Genomic DNA, 17,047 nt, shown 5'->3' on the forward strand with positions numbered 1-17,047 from the left:
GCAAAAAGAAGTAAGGTCAAAGGTGTGATTTGAGATGGGACAGTATAGGGAACGCTAAGGAAGCCGTTTAAGCGTATATGGGATTTTAATTTCCAGACTCAATGTATCCTTTAACTTAATAATGTTGTAGAGTGCACTACACAGAACATGCCACCAGGGAGCATACATCTACTGCTTTTTAACTTAAGCATTTTACACTGTTGTAAAATATTCTACTAAATGTGTGTGTGTGTGTGTGTGTGTGTGTGTGTGTGTGTGTGTGTGTGTGTGTGTGTGTGTGTGTGTGTGTGTGTGTGTGTGTGTGTGTGATAAGAGGGGTAATTAAGGACACTAGGAAAAGAAGAATGCATTTTAATGCCATTCATAAGTAGGGGGGGTCAGGTATGCATTATTCAACATAACTATAATTGTCCTGCTTTACCCTGCATACATATATTAGATTGTTTATATCTGATAAATTTAAATCTAAAAATATTCTTGAGGCCATTATGGATGTGGTACATTCCATTAGCCAATGTATTCTCTCTAATGAAACAGATTTTACTATAGTGTTGTTTGTAGATCATACTGTTGACACAGGCATAAATAAAAAACAACATCCCTGAGTGAACCAGTAGGATATTGGAAGTCATGGAAAATAAAATTAGAAGGTAAAAGAGAGTCCCAACACAATTATCTGTTGAAGTATAGAGCAGATACATCTTCCAAATCAACACTAAGGACAAAGCAAAATCTAATTGCTGCCATGCTATCAGTCACCAGTAATTACCTTTTCTCTGTGTTAAGTAAATGCATGCTTCAGCCCTCCTATTATCAGACTCAAATTAGGAAAAGTACACAAACATAATAAAACAAAATAGTTCCATTTTCTTTGAAAATCCATCCTCATTTACCCCATGTGATGAATGTGAAATTAAAAGGCAGCCCTTAGTGAAGCAACAGTGTTTTAAATCTTCAAGAAACAAATCAAAGCACCCACATATTTACTACATCACCAGCTGTGATAGTTTGCCATAATGTATGAACTAAATAAAGCTGAGCTAATTCTGTTTGCTTATTCACTGATTCCTTACTTTAAAATCTTTGTGCTTCTTTTAGAAACTTATAGATTTCACCTAGTTTCATACTAACCAAAAACTATTTTCTTTTGCAATTTTAAAAAAACATGTGGTCTCCATGACTTAAAACCTTGTGCTGGCAACACTTGGTATCAGGGCAATTAGCATCTGAAACCACGCCAAAACCAGATCTGTTGTTCACACATTATACTGAGATCTGATGTTACTTGGGTACCCACTATATCACTTTAGACGGAGCAGACCTCTCTCCCAATTCCTAATGCTAACTTAGCTCTGTATTTGGCATTGTAATTTTTTTTATTTTGATTTTTTGCTTTAAATAATTCATATTAAAAGTAATCATAATTCTACCAACACTTCTAAAATGGCATGTGTGGACAGAAGGTTGCCCCGGTGTACGCAAGTATTGAGGCTTGGCTCTTAGTGACATTACTCTCTCTTCTACACCCATGGACTGTTCTTTAGGAAGTTATATTTCATGCCAGTAGGCTATATTTGTAAACCAGTTTATACAACTGCATTCATTTAACAGTTTTAACCATATTTGTAACTTAAATAGACATCAGATTTGGCTTCCCCATGCCTCCCTGTGTTGTATGTATTTCTACCAGCCAAACAGCAAAGATCAGGCCCCACACCTGTGGTCATAACATCAAAACTAATAGTGGTAAATTGATGAACATTGCTTAAATTGCACATATTGATTTTTTTTTTTTTTTTGTAATTCCATATTTGTGACTTATTTAGTTTTGATTGAATTGCATATAAGAAAAAATATGGGGCTCTATCAGTAGTTGCTGCTATTTTTTTACTTCTTTTGTGTGTGTGTTGTTTGGCTCTATTAAATACTACACTTTTGGGATGAAATTCTGTATGAATTCTGCATAAACCGATTTAAATGCAGTTGCGCAACTGAAAACACTTTTTGTTTAAGACTAATAAGTTAATTTGAGTGCGCCTGTCATCGTTTGAAGTCCCAAAGCTAACTCTTAATTCCTAAAAGACTCCTCGATAATGATGCACTGGAAATTTGCCGCGGCCCTCTGTTTTCACGAAATGATAGTTGTCTTGTCCAATCGCAGCTCAGGTACACGTTTGTCCCCGCCCATTTTTAGCTCTTGGAAGTGCCTGGACTAATCAGCGCTCGCCTCGGTGTGTTCAGCCATTTTGTAAGAAAATCAAGCAAGTCTGCCGCCCTACCTTCGCTTCAGACCTGCAGTTTTTTTCTTGTGCAATGGACGGGTAAGTGAAAAGAGCCACACTTAAGATTTATATTTTTAAGACAAACCGATCGCGAAGTAACTTTTTATCTTATTTCGGTTACTTATGAGTATATTGCGATGTTTAAGGTGCCTTCGCTTAACCATCGAAAAAGAAAAGTTTACTTGAAACTGCTTTTTTCCATCAAAACATGCAACAGTTAGCAGGAGCGTGAGCTAACTAGCAGCTGCTAGCCGTCGCTAGCGTTGGGCTAACAGTCATTACTAATATGAATGTTTTAATGGAGTTATTTTAATTATTTATTTTTTGTAAACGGTAGTAACTCTAAACAATAGCAACTTAAATTGAGTTATGATATGATCTGATGTCTTTCTTTAAGCAAGGGAGCGGGAGCCTGTTGTTTGCTAAGGCGGACGTTAGTTTTTGGCTAACTGTACCTTTGTAACTTGGTTTCACGGGAACTCGAGCGCAAGCTAAAGCAACGTGTCTCATTTCCGCATTCATTTGTCTGCGGAGCGCCAGGGCCATGTTGAAGATGTCTGGCCTTAACGTTTGATTGAATCAGGGACTTCTACACCGAGTTATCTAATCGCAGTAGGATACTTGATAGCGTATTGTTTAGTTCAAACGTGTTCTTCTTTTTTGGTCACCTGATTTCGATAGTTTGAAGGACTAAGAAGTTAGCGCACAGGCAGCTTTAAATTCGCCCCCGGCGTATATTTTTTAATCATAGGTTCGTTTCTTTTTTTGTTTTTTTTTTTCTTTTCTTTTTTAGTTGTGTTAACTCACAAGTTTGCTTGCATGTTTTTTAAACCATTATAGCCGCCTAGACGCTGACTTGTACCCTCTGGGATCCGGCTACGTCCCTGAAATTGAGTAAGTATATTTTTACATGTTTGTGACTTATTTGGTTTTCTGTGGCGCTTTATGGCTTTGAATGAGGAAGTCGCTTTCCTTTTGCACTAATAGTACTGCGGGAATTTGTGTATTGTAAATTGTATTAGTTTTAGATAGATTGTGGATGGCTTTCTCTATTTTTCTTACTAAGAACTTTCTTTGTTTTGCAGCAGTGTCCATGACATATCAGCTGGCACAAAGGTAGGCGATTTTGAGTCACCTTCCTCTTGGCTGATCTTTTCATTTTTTGTTTTACAGTGTTGCACTACCTTTACTACAACATAAGTAATGACTACCAAATGCCAACATTACTCTGTAGTATTTGTTTTAACTCTAAATGTGTGATATTTTCCAAAGGGATCTTTTTACAAAATACAGTGAAAATTGAAAAGATCTGGGCCAGTTCTGGTGACACACTGTGTATCACTTTGCAGGAGCCTCCCCCATAATACAGAATGGCTGTGCAAAGCCTTTTCTCTTGTCTAATGAGATTGCAGTTGAATACTAGCTTGCCTTTTAAACATTCATGAAATACAACTGAATGGTCAGCACATAGAGATTACAGCTTCTCAAGACTGTGGAAGTAGATTATTTGATAATTATGTTAGCATAGATTCTCTGAGGTGGGGCTCTCATGTTTTCCTGTTCTCTCTCTTTCCCTGTGTGACTGTTGTAATGAAACTTCCTGTTGTTTATTTGTGTGTTCCTTAATAGTCTGTTGGTCTTATTGGAATGTTGCGAAAGCTGAATTCTGCTCTACTGCTTGTTGTTTCTCAGTCTTGTTTCAATTACAAGGCTGTTCAGCCAGCCCTGGTATAACAAATCCACAAAGTGTTCAATTTTAAATCCTTTGCAAGAATTGGCCTTTATAAATTAGTCACTGAGCTGTTGTGTGCTTGTGTAACTGAATGTTTGTGAGTGCAGACCAAACTGTTTCTTCAGCATGTCACTGGTTGTTGTAATTCCTAATTTTAGTAGTAATCCTCAGGTTACATTGCTTCAGTGTAGGTGGACTAATTGAACTCAACTTATATCTGTAGCCATCCTCCTGCAACCATCCTCTTGGCCAAAGGTCTTTATGCTGTTTAAACAAGCACTCCGATACATACATGGTCACACCCCACCCCCTTTATTCATTTTAGTAAGGCCAGTTTCTTTTTCGTCATGCAAGCTTTGACTCCTGATGAGATTGTTTCTCCTTTTTTTAACTTTTCCTGTTTTCTGGATTTGAAGTGCTGTGGTAATGATGACGCTGAGTTATGGAGCCCTGCCTTGCTGGAATCTGTAATTATTCTGTCTGGGCAGAGTGTCTGGCATTCCGCGGTCACATTCCAATCTCCCCCCTCCAGCCCCCTGGCGAGGCACAGCTCCCTACCCCCTCCAAGTGTGAAGGCTGATCACAGTGAACAAACATGCTTGTACCTGTGCTTCTCTCCTTTGTGCTTTTCCTGTGAGAGTACACCAACCAACCCTCCCACTAGAGCCCTAAATAAGCCAGCACAAGTACAAATAAATTACCTCAGGTTTAGTTCACTTATAAGATGGGAATGCCCCCCCAACACACACGTGCTTCAGTAGACTTGGAGAGTATATGTCTCTCTCTTCCTCTTTCGCTTATGCAATGCAAACCAGGTGTTACTTGGTGAATGGGGCAGAGAAATTGCCTCCAGTACATGTTAATGTTTAAAAATGGAGTTCAGAGTATGGCCGTTGTCATTCAGAGGAAACTGAAGTTTTGGTGCATAGGCCAGCAGTGTGTCATCACTCTGAAGATTATTGTTATCCTGTCCACATCCTGAGCAAACAAAGGATGTGAGCAAGTCGACACACGTTTATTTGATCTGTGTTGGACTTAAGCAAATGATTTGTCAACTCTATTTTTCTAACAGTGACTTAACTTGACTTGTAAACTCGCTACCACACGTCCTTAAAATGCTCAGTTGTAACACAAGTCTCCATTTTGTGAGTGACTTGACGTTCCTGCTTTGCACCGTGGACAGTCTTAGCTCTGCAGTTGTTATTATTAGAATGAGGAAGAAGGAGGAGGGAGCGACATTTAACAGTAACCTACAGTCTCCCCAGAGGAACTTTAGCAAAACTCTGGAAGCAGGCCTGATCTTGCTGCTCTTCCTGTTTGGAACCAGTCTGCTGAGTGATAGTGTGCCGCTGCCCGCCCACAACCAGCGAGTCAGGCTGGAGCCACTTCCTTCATTTCTCATGGTTTGCATCTGCTATTGGGCGAATTATTGAGATCATTTTCCATTTTCTTCCCACCAAGTGGAACACACTGTTCTCATCTGTTCATTTTAATCTGTGTTTTGAGTCTCTTTTTTGGTTTGTTTTCACATTCATATTTTTATCAGAATTGTCAAGAATATACTAACTTATTACTCATTTATGTGGAAGCCAGAGTATTTATACTACTGCTTTCAGTACTGTCTCAGTGCCCAACACAATGTTGTGTTTAGAGGCACCACCAAGTACTATCACATAACTTTTTGTAAGTAGACTGCAGCCCTATGTGACCCCACCCTCCATTTAGATTCACAAGGTGAAGAATGCTAGCAAACCTGCATGACTGGTTGTTGTTAAAGTGCTACGGGGCTCTTCAACTCCCAAAGAGTCCCCCGGGCTACATATGTGTGTGCTGCTGCGTAACAATGCCCCTAGTCTCAGTCTGAACAGGACCTTCATTGTAGAGTGTTGTAGAGCTTAGGCTGCTGAGCCACTTCTTGTGACTGCAATACTTCATCTTGCTCAGCCACAAATACACACACAGCCATGAGAACAGCCCTGAAACAGCACTTTTTATATACTAAAGAGGGAGCGAGAGAGGGGCTGTAAATGGCAGACAGTAGACTAGTGTGGACTGGAAGTGTCTCCATCTTGTCTTGTGCTCCAAAGGGCTTCAGTGTGTTATTCCTCCTGATGAATTACATGAGAAGATGGGATGTACTGACTGACAGCTGTTTGCCTAAAATGTGACTGAATATTGTATTTCAAACTGAAAACTACCTGTTCCACCTTTAAATGTGATATGCATAATTGTGTTTTATTGCATATTGCCTCAAATAAGAGAGAACGACCTATTGTTACAGTGACTTGAGGCTTGGCAGTACTGTTAAAGGCATTTAGTGGGAAGGGAAGTCAGATATTCCTGCTGACATGATAGTTCACTGAATTCCTCCTAGTGAGGAAGGTGGAGTTCTTCTCAAACATGTTTGCTCAATTCTCTTTTGGTTATCAGATTACTTCCTGCTTTATCACACAGTGGCTTAGTAATATGAGAACTGTGCTCTCCACCTGCCAAGCTGTGCCTTCATTGGGCGAATGCACTGAAGTGAACCATTGTTTCCTCTCCTTCTGCAGAGGGGATCCGACGAACTCTTTTCTTCCTGCATATCCAACGGACCCTATATCATGAACTCAGGTAGGGGGGTTGCCATGGAGGGGTGAATCCTTTTTATTGAAGCGCTTGACATGTCTGTGTTTGTGTTGCCATGGGGATCAATCCATTATTCAGGAAGAACCGGAGCCTTCTGTTCCCTCCCTGATTGTATCTGCTTCTGTTTTCTCTTGCAGCCAATGGCAACGACAGCAAAAAATTCAAAGGTGACGTCCGCAGTCCTGGTGTTCCGTCACGTGTGGTCCATGTACGCAAGCTGCCCAACGACATAAATGAGGCTGAAGTTATTGGCCTGGGACTGCCCTTTGGGAAGGTCACTAATCTGCTGATGCTGAAAGGCAAAAACCAGGTAGGAAAGATTGTTGCCCGTCTGCTCACCAAACTGTGTGTCTCGCAGTCCCAGGCCTGGGCTGAGGGATCAGCTTTCTACCCTTCTGTCCTGACCTAAAATTATAACAATGATGTTTTTCTTACATCCCTGTGACTTTTCTGGTTAGATAGACACTACCTGATGTTAAGATTACCTGGAGGAAGACATTAAATCTCAATTCTTTGGCATGTTTTCTGTTAGAAGTGCTAAACCAATAAAATTGTCACCATGGGAATGCTGTTAATTACAAAGGTTAACAATCAATGTGGAGAATTATTACAAATGCTTAATGTATTGCATTGGGGTGGAACCTTTATTGTATGTTATGGGATGAACAAAATAAGTGTGTTTATCTTCTAGGCATTCTTGGAATTGAACAGCGAGGAGTGCGCACAGACGATGGTGAGCTACTACTCCTCTGTTACCCCTGTCATCAGAAACCACCCCATTTACATGCAATACTCCACCCATAAGGAGCTCAAGACGGACAACTCCCCAAACCAAGTGGTAAGGGTTTTGAGCAGCAACATGCATACGTGCACTTGATTTTTATGTTAACGTTTTGAGGCTTCATTCACTGCTCGATACTATGATTCAAGTTTTGGCTGCAGACAGAAAATGTATATTAATTAACTTATGTATCGTTTTGTGTTTCACAAGATTATTCCACACACATTCACTCATTGGTACTAACCTTTCACCACTCACACTGAGAAATATGTTTCTCCTTAGCGTGCCCAGGCAGCTTTGCAGGCAGTTAATGCACTTCATGGAGGAGGAATGGGAAGCGTGGCCATTTCTGCTGATGCTGGAAGCATGGCTGCAGCAACAGCTGCGCAAAGCCCTGTACTCAGGGTCATAGTGGAAAACCTCTTCTACCCTGTTACCCTGGATGTACTACACCAGGTAAAGTTAGCTACTAAAGTTTTGCCACTGGTCAGATTACATGCAAGCATGCTCAGCCAGTCTGGGCAGGCTTGCATGCAAATCTCTCCCTTTAAGAGCATCTCCCCAAATCACTATGCTTAGATATGTAACCATTGATGGATCATTTATTGTCTAAAGACTAAAGTGTAAAGATAGTTTGCAATTCTCAAATGTCACTTTATTTCATCTGTATGTCCTGGATATTTTATTTATTTCAAGTGTGCTATCATTAACGTCCCCAATCATGTCTTCTGCAGATTTTCTCCAAGTTTGGTACGGTGCTGAAGATCATCACGTTTACTAAGAACAACCAGTTCCAGGCTCTGATCCAGTATGCTGATGCCATGACAGCTCAGCATGCCAAGATGGTAAGATTTATTTATTTATTTTTGGTCATTGTGTCTGAGTTTAAGATGGTTACCAATGGTTAACAGATCACTATGTGCTTTGTCACCTTGACGCTAAGGTTAGGACATTTTAAAATAGCATTATGATTATAGGGCAGGTTGTACGCTGACTAAATGTCACTAGTTAAACTCACGAATGTAAACCACACAACACATCTTAAGTCTAATGGATCATTATCTTCCTTAGTCTCTGGATGGGCAAAACATCTACAATGCTTGCTGTACTCTGAGAATCAGCTTCTCCAAGCTCACTAGCCTCAACGTCAAGTACAACAACGACAAGAGCAGGGACTATACCCGACCAGACCTTCCAACTGCAGATTCACAGCCCTCCATTGACCCCCAGACTATGGCAGCTGCTGCATTTGGTAAGAATGTCATCCATTTGCTTTGGAATTAGAGTGTGTAGGAGTTACTTCACTACTGTCATTCTCTTAAAGAAAAAGTTTGTGTTCTTACTTTTGTTTCTTCTTGATGTAGCTGCACCAGGTATAATCTCAGCCTCTCCTTATGGTGGAGCTCATGCCTTTCCCCCAACCTTTGCTATCCAGCAAGCAGGTCAGTACAAAAACATATTCCCAGTCCTGGTGTTTCCTGTGCTGATTCATGCAGTAATAATCTTGATGCTAACAAACTTAAATTATTAATTCGTTTTTTATCTACAAAGTTCATTAACTTGGTGGTTTACTGCTTTTAGGTCTGTCGGTGCCTGGTATTCCCAGTGCCTTGGCATCCCTGGGTGTGGGCCCCACCGGCATGGCGGCTGCAGCAGCAGCCGCTAGCCGGCTTGGCCTGTCAGGGCTTGCTGCCACTGGGGGACACAATGTCTTGTTGGTCAGCAACCTGAACCCTGAGGTCAGTACATGTACTACTCTTAAGTAGTTCTACAACCTTCTTTTTCTTTTTTTTTTTATCAGCTCATTTTTGAATGTCATTCAAATGTTATACTGCTCAAATGAAATGAGTGTTTTTTGTTTGTTTAAAAAAACAAAAACAAACCCTACCATCTTCATGTGATTGCACAAGGAGTACCCTTGCATTATTTTTAATTACAAGGGGGTCATTAAGTCAAAACCGCTTCCCTTTCAGGACCTCTCTGTTTGACCAAACCTCCTGCGTTTCTGCCCTGCCACTTTGCTCACTGTGAATTTTAAGTTTATTCAAAAAACTAACTTCTTTTTTTTTTTTTTAAGAAAACTTACCATTTCATATCTTCATTTTTGTCCATTAGTTAAAATCATTCTTGAGTTGTTGGGGAGACAATATTACTTTTTTGTCTTGTTTTTAAAGCAACACATGTTCATTATTCTTTTTCAGTAGTGTATAAATATACAAGTAGTCTTTAAGCTCATTACATTTACTGTAGTTAATGTAGGCAATACACTTAGTATGTTAATTTTAGGATTCTGTTTTTATTTTATAATTAAAATTGATGCTCAGTTTTATGTTTATATAATTTACTACGTAATCTAAACAAACAGCATATAATTTAAAAGTACATATTGTCTCTGCCTTTTTCCTGTATTTCATTGTTAATCTTTTTTTCTCTTCTTTTTCTCCTAGTGTTCCCATAGTGACAGTGCATTTTAATTTAGCCAGTTCTACTGTCTGAAGCACTACATTTCTTTGTGTATACTGACCTTGTATTTTTTTTTTACTTCCTTTTCTCTCTCTTCTTTCTCTGTCCCCCTTCTCCCTCTTGTTTTTTTTGTTTTGTTTTTAAACCCCTCACCTCAAATCTTGCCAACTGACTGCACGCCCCATGACCAATTGTTCCCTCTGTCCTGCCCTGTCCCTCCTGCCACTCCTCTGTTATTACTACTACTACAACCACTCCTCCTCCCATCCACCAAACCCTTTCTCCTTCACCTTACCATTGTCCCCAATTTGGAAATCCCCCACAAATTGAAAACACAAATACTCAATATTGGCACCTCTTTGGCCCCTTGATTGATTTTTATTTATTTATTTATTTATTTTTTTGCCATTATCTACCTCTCCACCATGTTTCTTTCCCCCCACCCCACCCCATCTTCGTGTTTCTCTTCGTCCTTTCATGCTGTTCAAATCCTCTCGTCCTCTTCCTCTTGTCCTCTCTTCTCTTCGTCCCTCATGCCTCTCCTTCCTCCATGGTACTGTGGCCTTCCTGTGGACCTCGCTGCCTGTGGCCTGCGGACATGTCCCGACTCCACTCCACTGTCCTCCACTCCGCTCCGTTCCGTCTCTTTTCCCCTGTCCCTGTTCCCTCTCCCCCTTTGGCCCCCTGCCCCGCTGCTCCCTCCTGCTGTCTCTAAAGAGCGTTACGCCACACTGCCTCTTTATTCTTTTCGGTACGTTATCATCCTTTCATCTCCTTTTTTTTATTACTACTGTTACCTGGCGAGGTGGGCATGTCTTGTCTCATGTTGTTGGCTTTTATTTATTTTTAACCACTGATGGCTGGTCATCAGAGTACAGGACTATGGAAGTTGGGGGTGTCTGTTTTGGAGTTTGTATGACCTGCTTTGGTTGTTGTGGGCTTGTGTGAGGAAAGTATGGTGAGAACACCACATAAAGCTGCAGCATTTCATTTAATTTTTAAAAGCTGTGATATATGTCCATGGGCAGAAAATATTTGCAGTTTATCATCAAAGAGCACAGCCCTTCAATGAAAATATTGCCCCACTAAATAGAAATGTGGGAATGATTTTGTTCGGCAATGAGGCAGGAGGCTGGTCTAAATTTTAAAGCATCACCATAAAGAAGAGGATAAAAGTCAGCTTTTTATTGGTTGTGCACCAGCTAAATTTAGGCCATAAAAATTGTCAATTTATTATTTTTTTTTCTTTTTGCCAATGATTCCCTTGAGTTTCTCTGCAATGTTATATAGAATGATGAAATGCTGCTGCTTTTTTTTTTTTTTTTTTTTTTTTGATTATGAGATTATGAGTTGACATATCCCTCGGATTATGTCACCATATTATTCTCTTGCAGTTTTTCTCGGTTACTCTAATGTAGGTATGTGCATGTTTAGTTTATTTCTGCATGTCTCTATTTAGGCCCTAAAGTTTGGGAAGTAATCAACTTTGTCTTCACAGTAGAACAATCAAATTGATCACAACTTACTCTTTTACTACTCTTTGATTTTTGTCCTCAGATCACAACCTCTCCCCCCTAAAGGCATTTTAGCAAGTTATCTGTAGTTTGTATTTTAAGAGGGCTTATGTAGGATTGGTTACAGAGGTTCCATGCAGAATTGAACATAAAGATTATAGAATAGCCTAACAATAACCTCAATCACACTGTTCCCTTAGTTTTAGTATGAATATTGATATTTGATTTGATGGTTTCAGTTGTTTTTTGTTGCTGTGATTGACTGTGTGCCTCCTGGTTTAGGCTTGATGTATATTATCTTTGCTGGATTTGCATCGTGATGCTTTTCCCCTTCCTCCTTAGGTGTGTATGGCGATGTGATGAGAGTGAAGATCCTGTTCAATAAAAAGGAGAATGCTCTGATCCAGATGTCTGATGGCACACAGGCTCAACTAGGTAGCTACGCTCCAGCTCTACAAAACACAATTTTCTTTCTTTGATCTATCACTTTCATCTTTTTTTTTCTCCTCATATTATTATACTGTGCATTGTTTGGAGCCTTTGCTTAGTAGGGTTATTCAGGTCTTCCTGTGATAGACAGCTGATTATCTGTTTATTGTGGCTGTTTAGAGCTAAATAAACGGATTTATTGAGGTAAATTTTTGTTTGTCAGAGATGTAAAAGATTATCATTGTTGATAGACAACTTGAAAATGCAAGGGGGTGGTCTTGCTAAGTGTTCTGTGTGGAAACCATCTTTGTGTGACTGTTTTTCAGCTATGAGCCATCTGAATGGCCAGCGTCTTCACGGCAGAGCCATGCGTGTGACATTGTCAAAACACACAACAGTTCAGCTTCCCAGAGAAGGCCATGAGGACCAGGGCCTCACAAAGGATTACAGCAACTCTCCGCTGCATCGTTTCAAGAAGCCTGGCTCCAAAAATTACTCCAACATCTTCCCACCCTCTGCAACGCTCCACCTCTCTAACATACCGTGAGTGCTGTTGCAGGAGTCTCTGTTTCATTTCCACTCTCACTCAGCAGCTTTTGCACACTAAACTTTTTCATCTTTTTCCTTTCTAGCCCTTTTTTTTCTCTTTAGGTATTTGTGGCATGATTTTTAAGTATGCAGAAGTGTGTTTGTTTCCCCCCCTCCTCCTCCTTATTTTACCACTCCAGAAACAGAAACATGCTGCTTAGTAAAAGAAACGTAAACCTACAAAGCTTTTTAACTTCACTCACCCCTGCTGTTTTGTTTTCAGGCCTTCTGTGGTGGAGGATGATCTCAGGAGGCTATTTGCCAGCTCAGGAGCAACAGTCAAGGCTTTCAAGTTCTTTCAGTAAGTTTTAGTCCATTTAAACCCAATTTTCTCAAATTGTTTATTTTTTGTGGCACCTTTCTTCTTTATTCAGAACACTCTACAACCTTAATTTAAGGCAGTCAATTTAAACAAGAGGTGCTATGAAGTATTTTAGAGACAGAGAAAACCTAGTCTTTCAAGTACAATAAAGCAAATGGAAAACAATCCACATAAAATTGGGTGGCTCTTGCACTTTGAGAACAAATTCTTTCTCTTTTTTTAATTTTTTTTTTTATTTTAAACAGAAAAGACCGAAAGATGGCTCTGATCCAGATGGGCTCAGTCGAGGAGGCAATTGAGTCCCTCATCGAGTTCCACAACCACGATCTGGGAGAGAACCACCACCTTCGAGTGTCCTTCTCCAAGTCCACCATCTGAGTGCCTCTCCTTTCACCCTCCAAGTTTATTGCCATCTGATTGCTACTACTCTGATGGTTGCCTTCAGTGGAAATGGCCACCATTACTTATTTATAGCTGTTTCTTTGAATGTTGCTCCTTTCACAGCAAATCATTCCCCATCATTAATAGGTTTAAAATTGTTTGATGTAATTCTCTTCCGAGCACAAAAAAATGGGGGGAAACTTGATTTTTTTCTTGGTTTATGTTGTAAACACTTAAGTTGGTGTCAAAGCTTTTTAAATTAAAGTGTAGAAAAATGGCTGGCATGAGGTGTTTGAAAAGTCAAGAGATCTATGAAAGTGGGGAAAGCATGGATGTGTTAATGATGGCTCTACTTAGGAAGGTCCTGCTTTCATGCATGCTGGTTCACTATCACGGCTTACTGGGACAGCCATCATTATTATACCTTTGCTTCCCCACTGTGACTGCTCAGAAGGTCTGCTGTGAAAACGTCTATTCTCCAGTATTATCCTTCAAATTAAAAAAAAAAAAAAAAAAAAACACCCTGAATTTGAAAACTATGCCATCGTCATAAACTGCAGCAAGTAGTTCTTTTTCATTTCTCCCTGTAGGCATTTCAGCCATGAGTTACTAAACATTGCTGGCTTCATTAATCTGTTAAAGTAACAGCATTCTGTTATTCAGACACTTGTCACTTACATAGCAATGTTCCTCATGCCTTCATTCAGACATCAGTGACAATGATGGAGAGAGCTGCGATACCTGCAGAAGACTTGAGTGTGAGCAAGTACTGTCAGTAACAACTGCAGTGAAGTGAAACCACACACTGATATTCTTTGCATCATCGTCACCAAGAGCAGGGTGTTTGTTGCACAGTGCTGATCATAGGGCAGTACACCGTTCCTCCCGCAGGCACTCGGAGATCTCTTACAGATCTTCAAATACATTTGTGTGTACGTTATTTAAGGCATTCTCTAGTTAGCTGATCAACTAACAGATGCACTAGAGACATGGACAGAGGTAATCTTGTGCATGCGTACCCCTTACTGTGACTGCATGCACTCAGACTTGTGCTATGTTGAAAGTCTAGGTCCAACTTAGTAAAAAATGCTGCCACAGCTTTTCCGAGTAAGACCGGGGTGTTCATTTAGCACAAACCTGACACGTTCAGATGCTGTCAGATTATTGGAAGGGATTGCATGTCTATCGCTTTGTCCTTCAAGCTTTGTTACAATTGCTAGGTCTTGCTTGTAAGAATGTAAAAGCTGTTCACATGCATTCTTGCAAATGAAACAGTTCATCTGAAATTTGGAGGTCAGCAAGTGGGATTAAAGCTTTATTGGGAGGAGTCTCAAATCCAGTTGAGGACAGGTTGTTAGCGACTAAATCCATGAGGTTGCATATGGGGTCCTGGGAAAGAAGCAACATTCTGCAATGGAACATGTTTGTGTTTTTTTTGTTTTTTTGTTTTTTGTTTTTTTAAATTGGAGGGTAGAGGCAGCTGTTGAACTGTCCTTTTTAAGACCAAATCACTTAAACACCCTCCGCCACAGATGTATGCTTATGTGGATGAGTTGTATCCGCACCAGACACACTTCAGCATTCCTTTTTATTACAGTAGCTGTGTTGAGATATGTGTGTGTGTGCGTGTTTGCCTTTTTTGAAATGCCACTTTGAACCTGTTTGGCCAGTGAGAAACGGTTTAAGACAAAGGATTTAGTTTTGACTCGGAGACCATCAAACAACTTATTTTCCAGTGTCCTTTTTTTTTTTTCTTTTTTTCTTTAAATTGTGACTTTTCCACCTATTTACTTCTGGGGATCCATAACCACTATCAGAAATGATTCAATAGTCCTTTTTTGCAGCAGCAATTTTAATGTGAAATGGAAGGTAAGCACAAGTGTTAGTAATGATACTAATGAAGGTTCTGTAATGTTTAGGTGCAGAGCCTTAATTAGTATGATTAGTAACACCCTCCTGCTATTTCATATCTCAATGGCTGCTGTGAACGAGACCTGTTTGGATGTGTTCTTCTTTCACTTGTCTTTCTCTACAGTCGTGTGCCTTACTTTGAATTTGCTCCTGCCAGATTTGCGCTGGCTTAATTTGGAAATGATATGGCTCTCATATTTTTTTTTTTTTTTTTTAAATTCTCTCCCTCCCCACACACCCCCTTTGGTTTGTACCAGCGTTGTTAAAATGAGGAAGAGTGGCTCATTTAATATTGTTTCTTGTTAAAAACAAATGTTTATCTTTGTATGCATATAGCCCCATTATATGTATCTAGAAACTATGAATGTAAGTTAGTTAGATGCTTAATATCCTTGCTAGGTGATGTAGCTCTGTTAGGTGTGTCATTGCAGGCATAGAGCTGTGTTCAGCCTTCTTGTCTTAGTCCCCTTTCACTCTCACTGAGTCCTCAGGACAGTGGTGTTTGGGGCCTCATTTAACCACATTACATTCATATATATGTGGACACCTATATATTCATTTATCTCTTCTTTTAAACGTTGAAATTTATTTGTATCATTTCTAAGCTTAACTGATAGCTTTTGTAGTAGCTCGGTTTGGTCGCTATCTCAGTGCCTTGACTCCTTAAGTTTTTAAGGCCGAAACAGGCGTGGTTAGTTGATTTTTACCTCTCATTCAGGTGTTGTATCTTATCCTGTCTACAAAGATGCCTTTATCCCATTATATTCAGGTAATCTTATCTGCGACAGGGCAGCTTGGACTCAATTGTAAATTGATGGTAATGACAGTCTTGGACGTGTTTAAAACCCCAGTATATATATTTTTTTCTTAAATTTATGATACCAGATTTACAGGGTGAGAGAGCCCTCACCCAGTACCCTGTCTGTGTACATTTGGGCCACAGTCAGGTGTGTAGTGCACTTTTTACTTGTAACTAGATCCATCACGCTGAAGTCTTACACGTCGTCACATTCCTGTGTGCCTCAAGCACCAGTTTCCACAGCCTTGACCACTGTTGTCTTGGACCAGATACAGATGTGCTCTCTATTTTTGTAAGATTCTTATGCATGATTTAACAAAGCTTCATGTAGCTGCAGACGGTTATTGCTGTTAAGGACCAAAGTATGTTCTACCCTTGCTGTTTTGTAGTGTTGTGATTTCTTGAGGGTTTTTCTTTCACATTACAACAAACACGAGGCTTCATTTCCTATTTCTATTCCTCAGATGCCTTGGAAAAAAGTCACATTAAGTTAAATTGCCTTTTGATTAACAACATATACTGTATATTGTACCCCTTTTGTTTGATTGACTTTACAAAGAGCCTGCTTTGGTAGAGATCACTTAGAATGGATTCTTAATTGAACCACAGTCCTAGCTGTGATGTTGACAGTGTAGAAAAATTGTATACCTTTCAATTTTGTTAAAAGCTTTTATTTTTCCTCTTTTTTTTTTCTTTTTTTTTTTTTTTTTATATATATGGGGGTGGGGGTATTGTATGAAGCGGGGTTGATGGTTGTATATATTCATGTTTTTGTACCACAAAAATCATTTGGATTACATACACATACGTTCAAAACATGTATATTTTGATAAAACAGCACAGACCTATTAAGCTCTCCTGAGCTGTAAAACAAAAACTTTTGTAACACAAAGACATTAAACCTATATGAACACAGAAGTGTCTCTGTATGTGCCCCCCCCCCCCCCCCCCCCCCGGCATTCTGATCTTGTCTCTTGCATCTTCTGCTATCTTCAATAAATCTTTAGTTTCTTTCCTTCATCTGGCCTCATTTGTTTTCTGTCTCTTCCTCGCTTTCCTTCTATACCAGGTTAACATCTTGTAACATTTTTAACATTTCTCATCCTGTTTACTAGCGGTGGGGTGTTTTTTTTTTAATATCCTTGACTGTGTTTCCAGCTTTATACTCATCCCATCTAAACTTGACTGACTGCTCATCTGGACTCAGCTCAATCCTG

At 39.8% G+C, this 17,047-nt stretch overlaps 1 protein-coding gene across 1 annotated transcript; it reads left to right on the forward strand.

Annotated features, from left to right (window-relative positions):
• Positions 1-2,313: 2,313 nt before the first annotated feature.
• ptbp1a (polypyrimidine tract binding protein 1a) lies at positions 2,314-16,745 on the forward strand. Its single transcript, XM_030718470.1, has 16 exons — positions 2,314-2,321; positions 3,123-3,176; positions 3,368-3,398; positions 6,567-6,627; positions 6,780-6,952; positions 7,334-7,480; positions 7,706-7,879; positions 8,158-8,268; positions 8,495-8,675; positions 8,788-8,865; positions 9,005-9,162; positions 10,604-10,637; positions 11,743-11,835; positions 12,156-12,372; positions 12,641-12,718; positions 12,985-16,745. Exons 1-16 carry the CDS (start codon positions 2,314-2,316, stop codon positions 13,115-13,117), a joined length of 1,731 nt encoding a protein of 576 aa, XP_030574330.1. The 3' UTR covers positions 13,118-16,745.
• The last annotated feature ends 302 nt before the right edge of the window (positions 16,746-17,047 follow it).

The sequence above is a fragment of the Archocentrus centrarchus genome, chromosome 22 (genome assembly GCF_007364275.1).
Source record: "Archocentrus centrarchus isolate MPI-CPG fArcCen1 chromosome 22, fArcCen1, whole genome shotgun sequence".
NCBI lineage: Eukaryota > Metazoa > Chordata > Actinopteri > Cichliformes > Cichlidae > Archocentrus > Archocentrus centrarchus.

Coding starts and splice junctions, on each gene's coding strand:
- ptbp1a (XM_030718470.1), top strand. Junction 11,836..12,155: donor TGGCACACAGGCTCAACTAG/GTAGCTACGCTC, acceptor ACTGTTTTTCAG/CTATGAGCCATCTGAATGGC. Junction 12,719..12,984: donor AAGGCTTTCAAGTTCTTTCA/GTAAGTTTTAGT, acceptor TATTTTAAACAG/AAAAGACCGAAAGATGGCTC.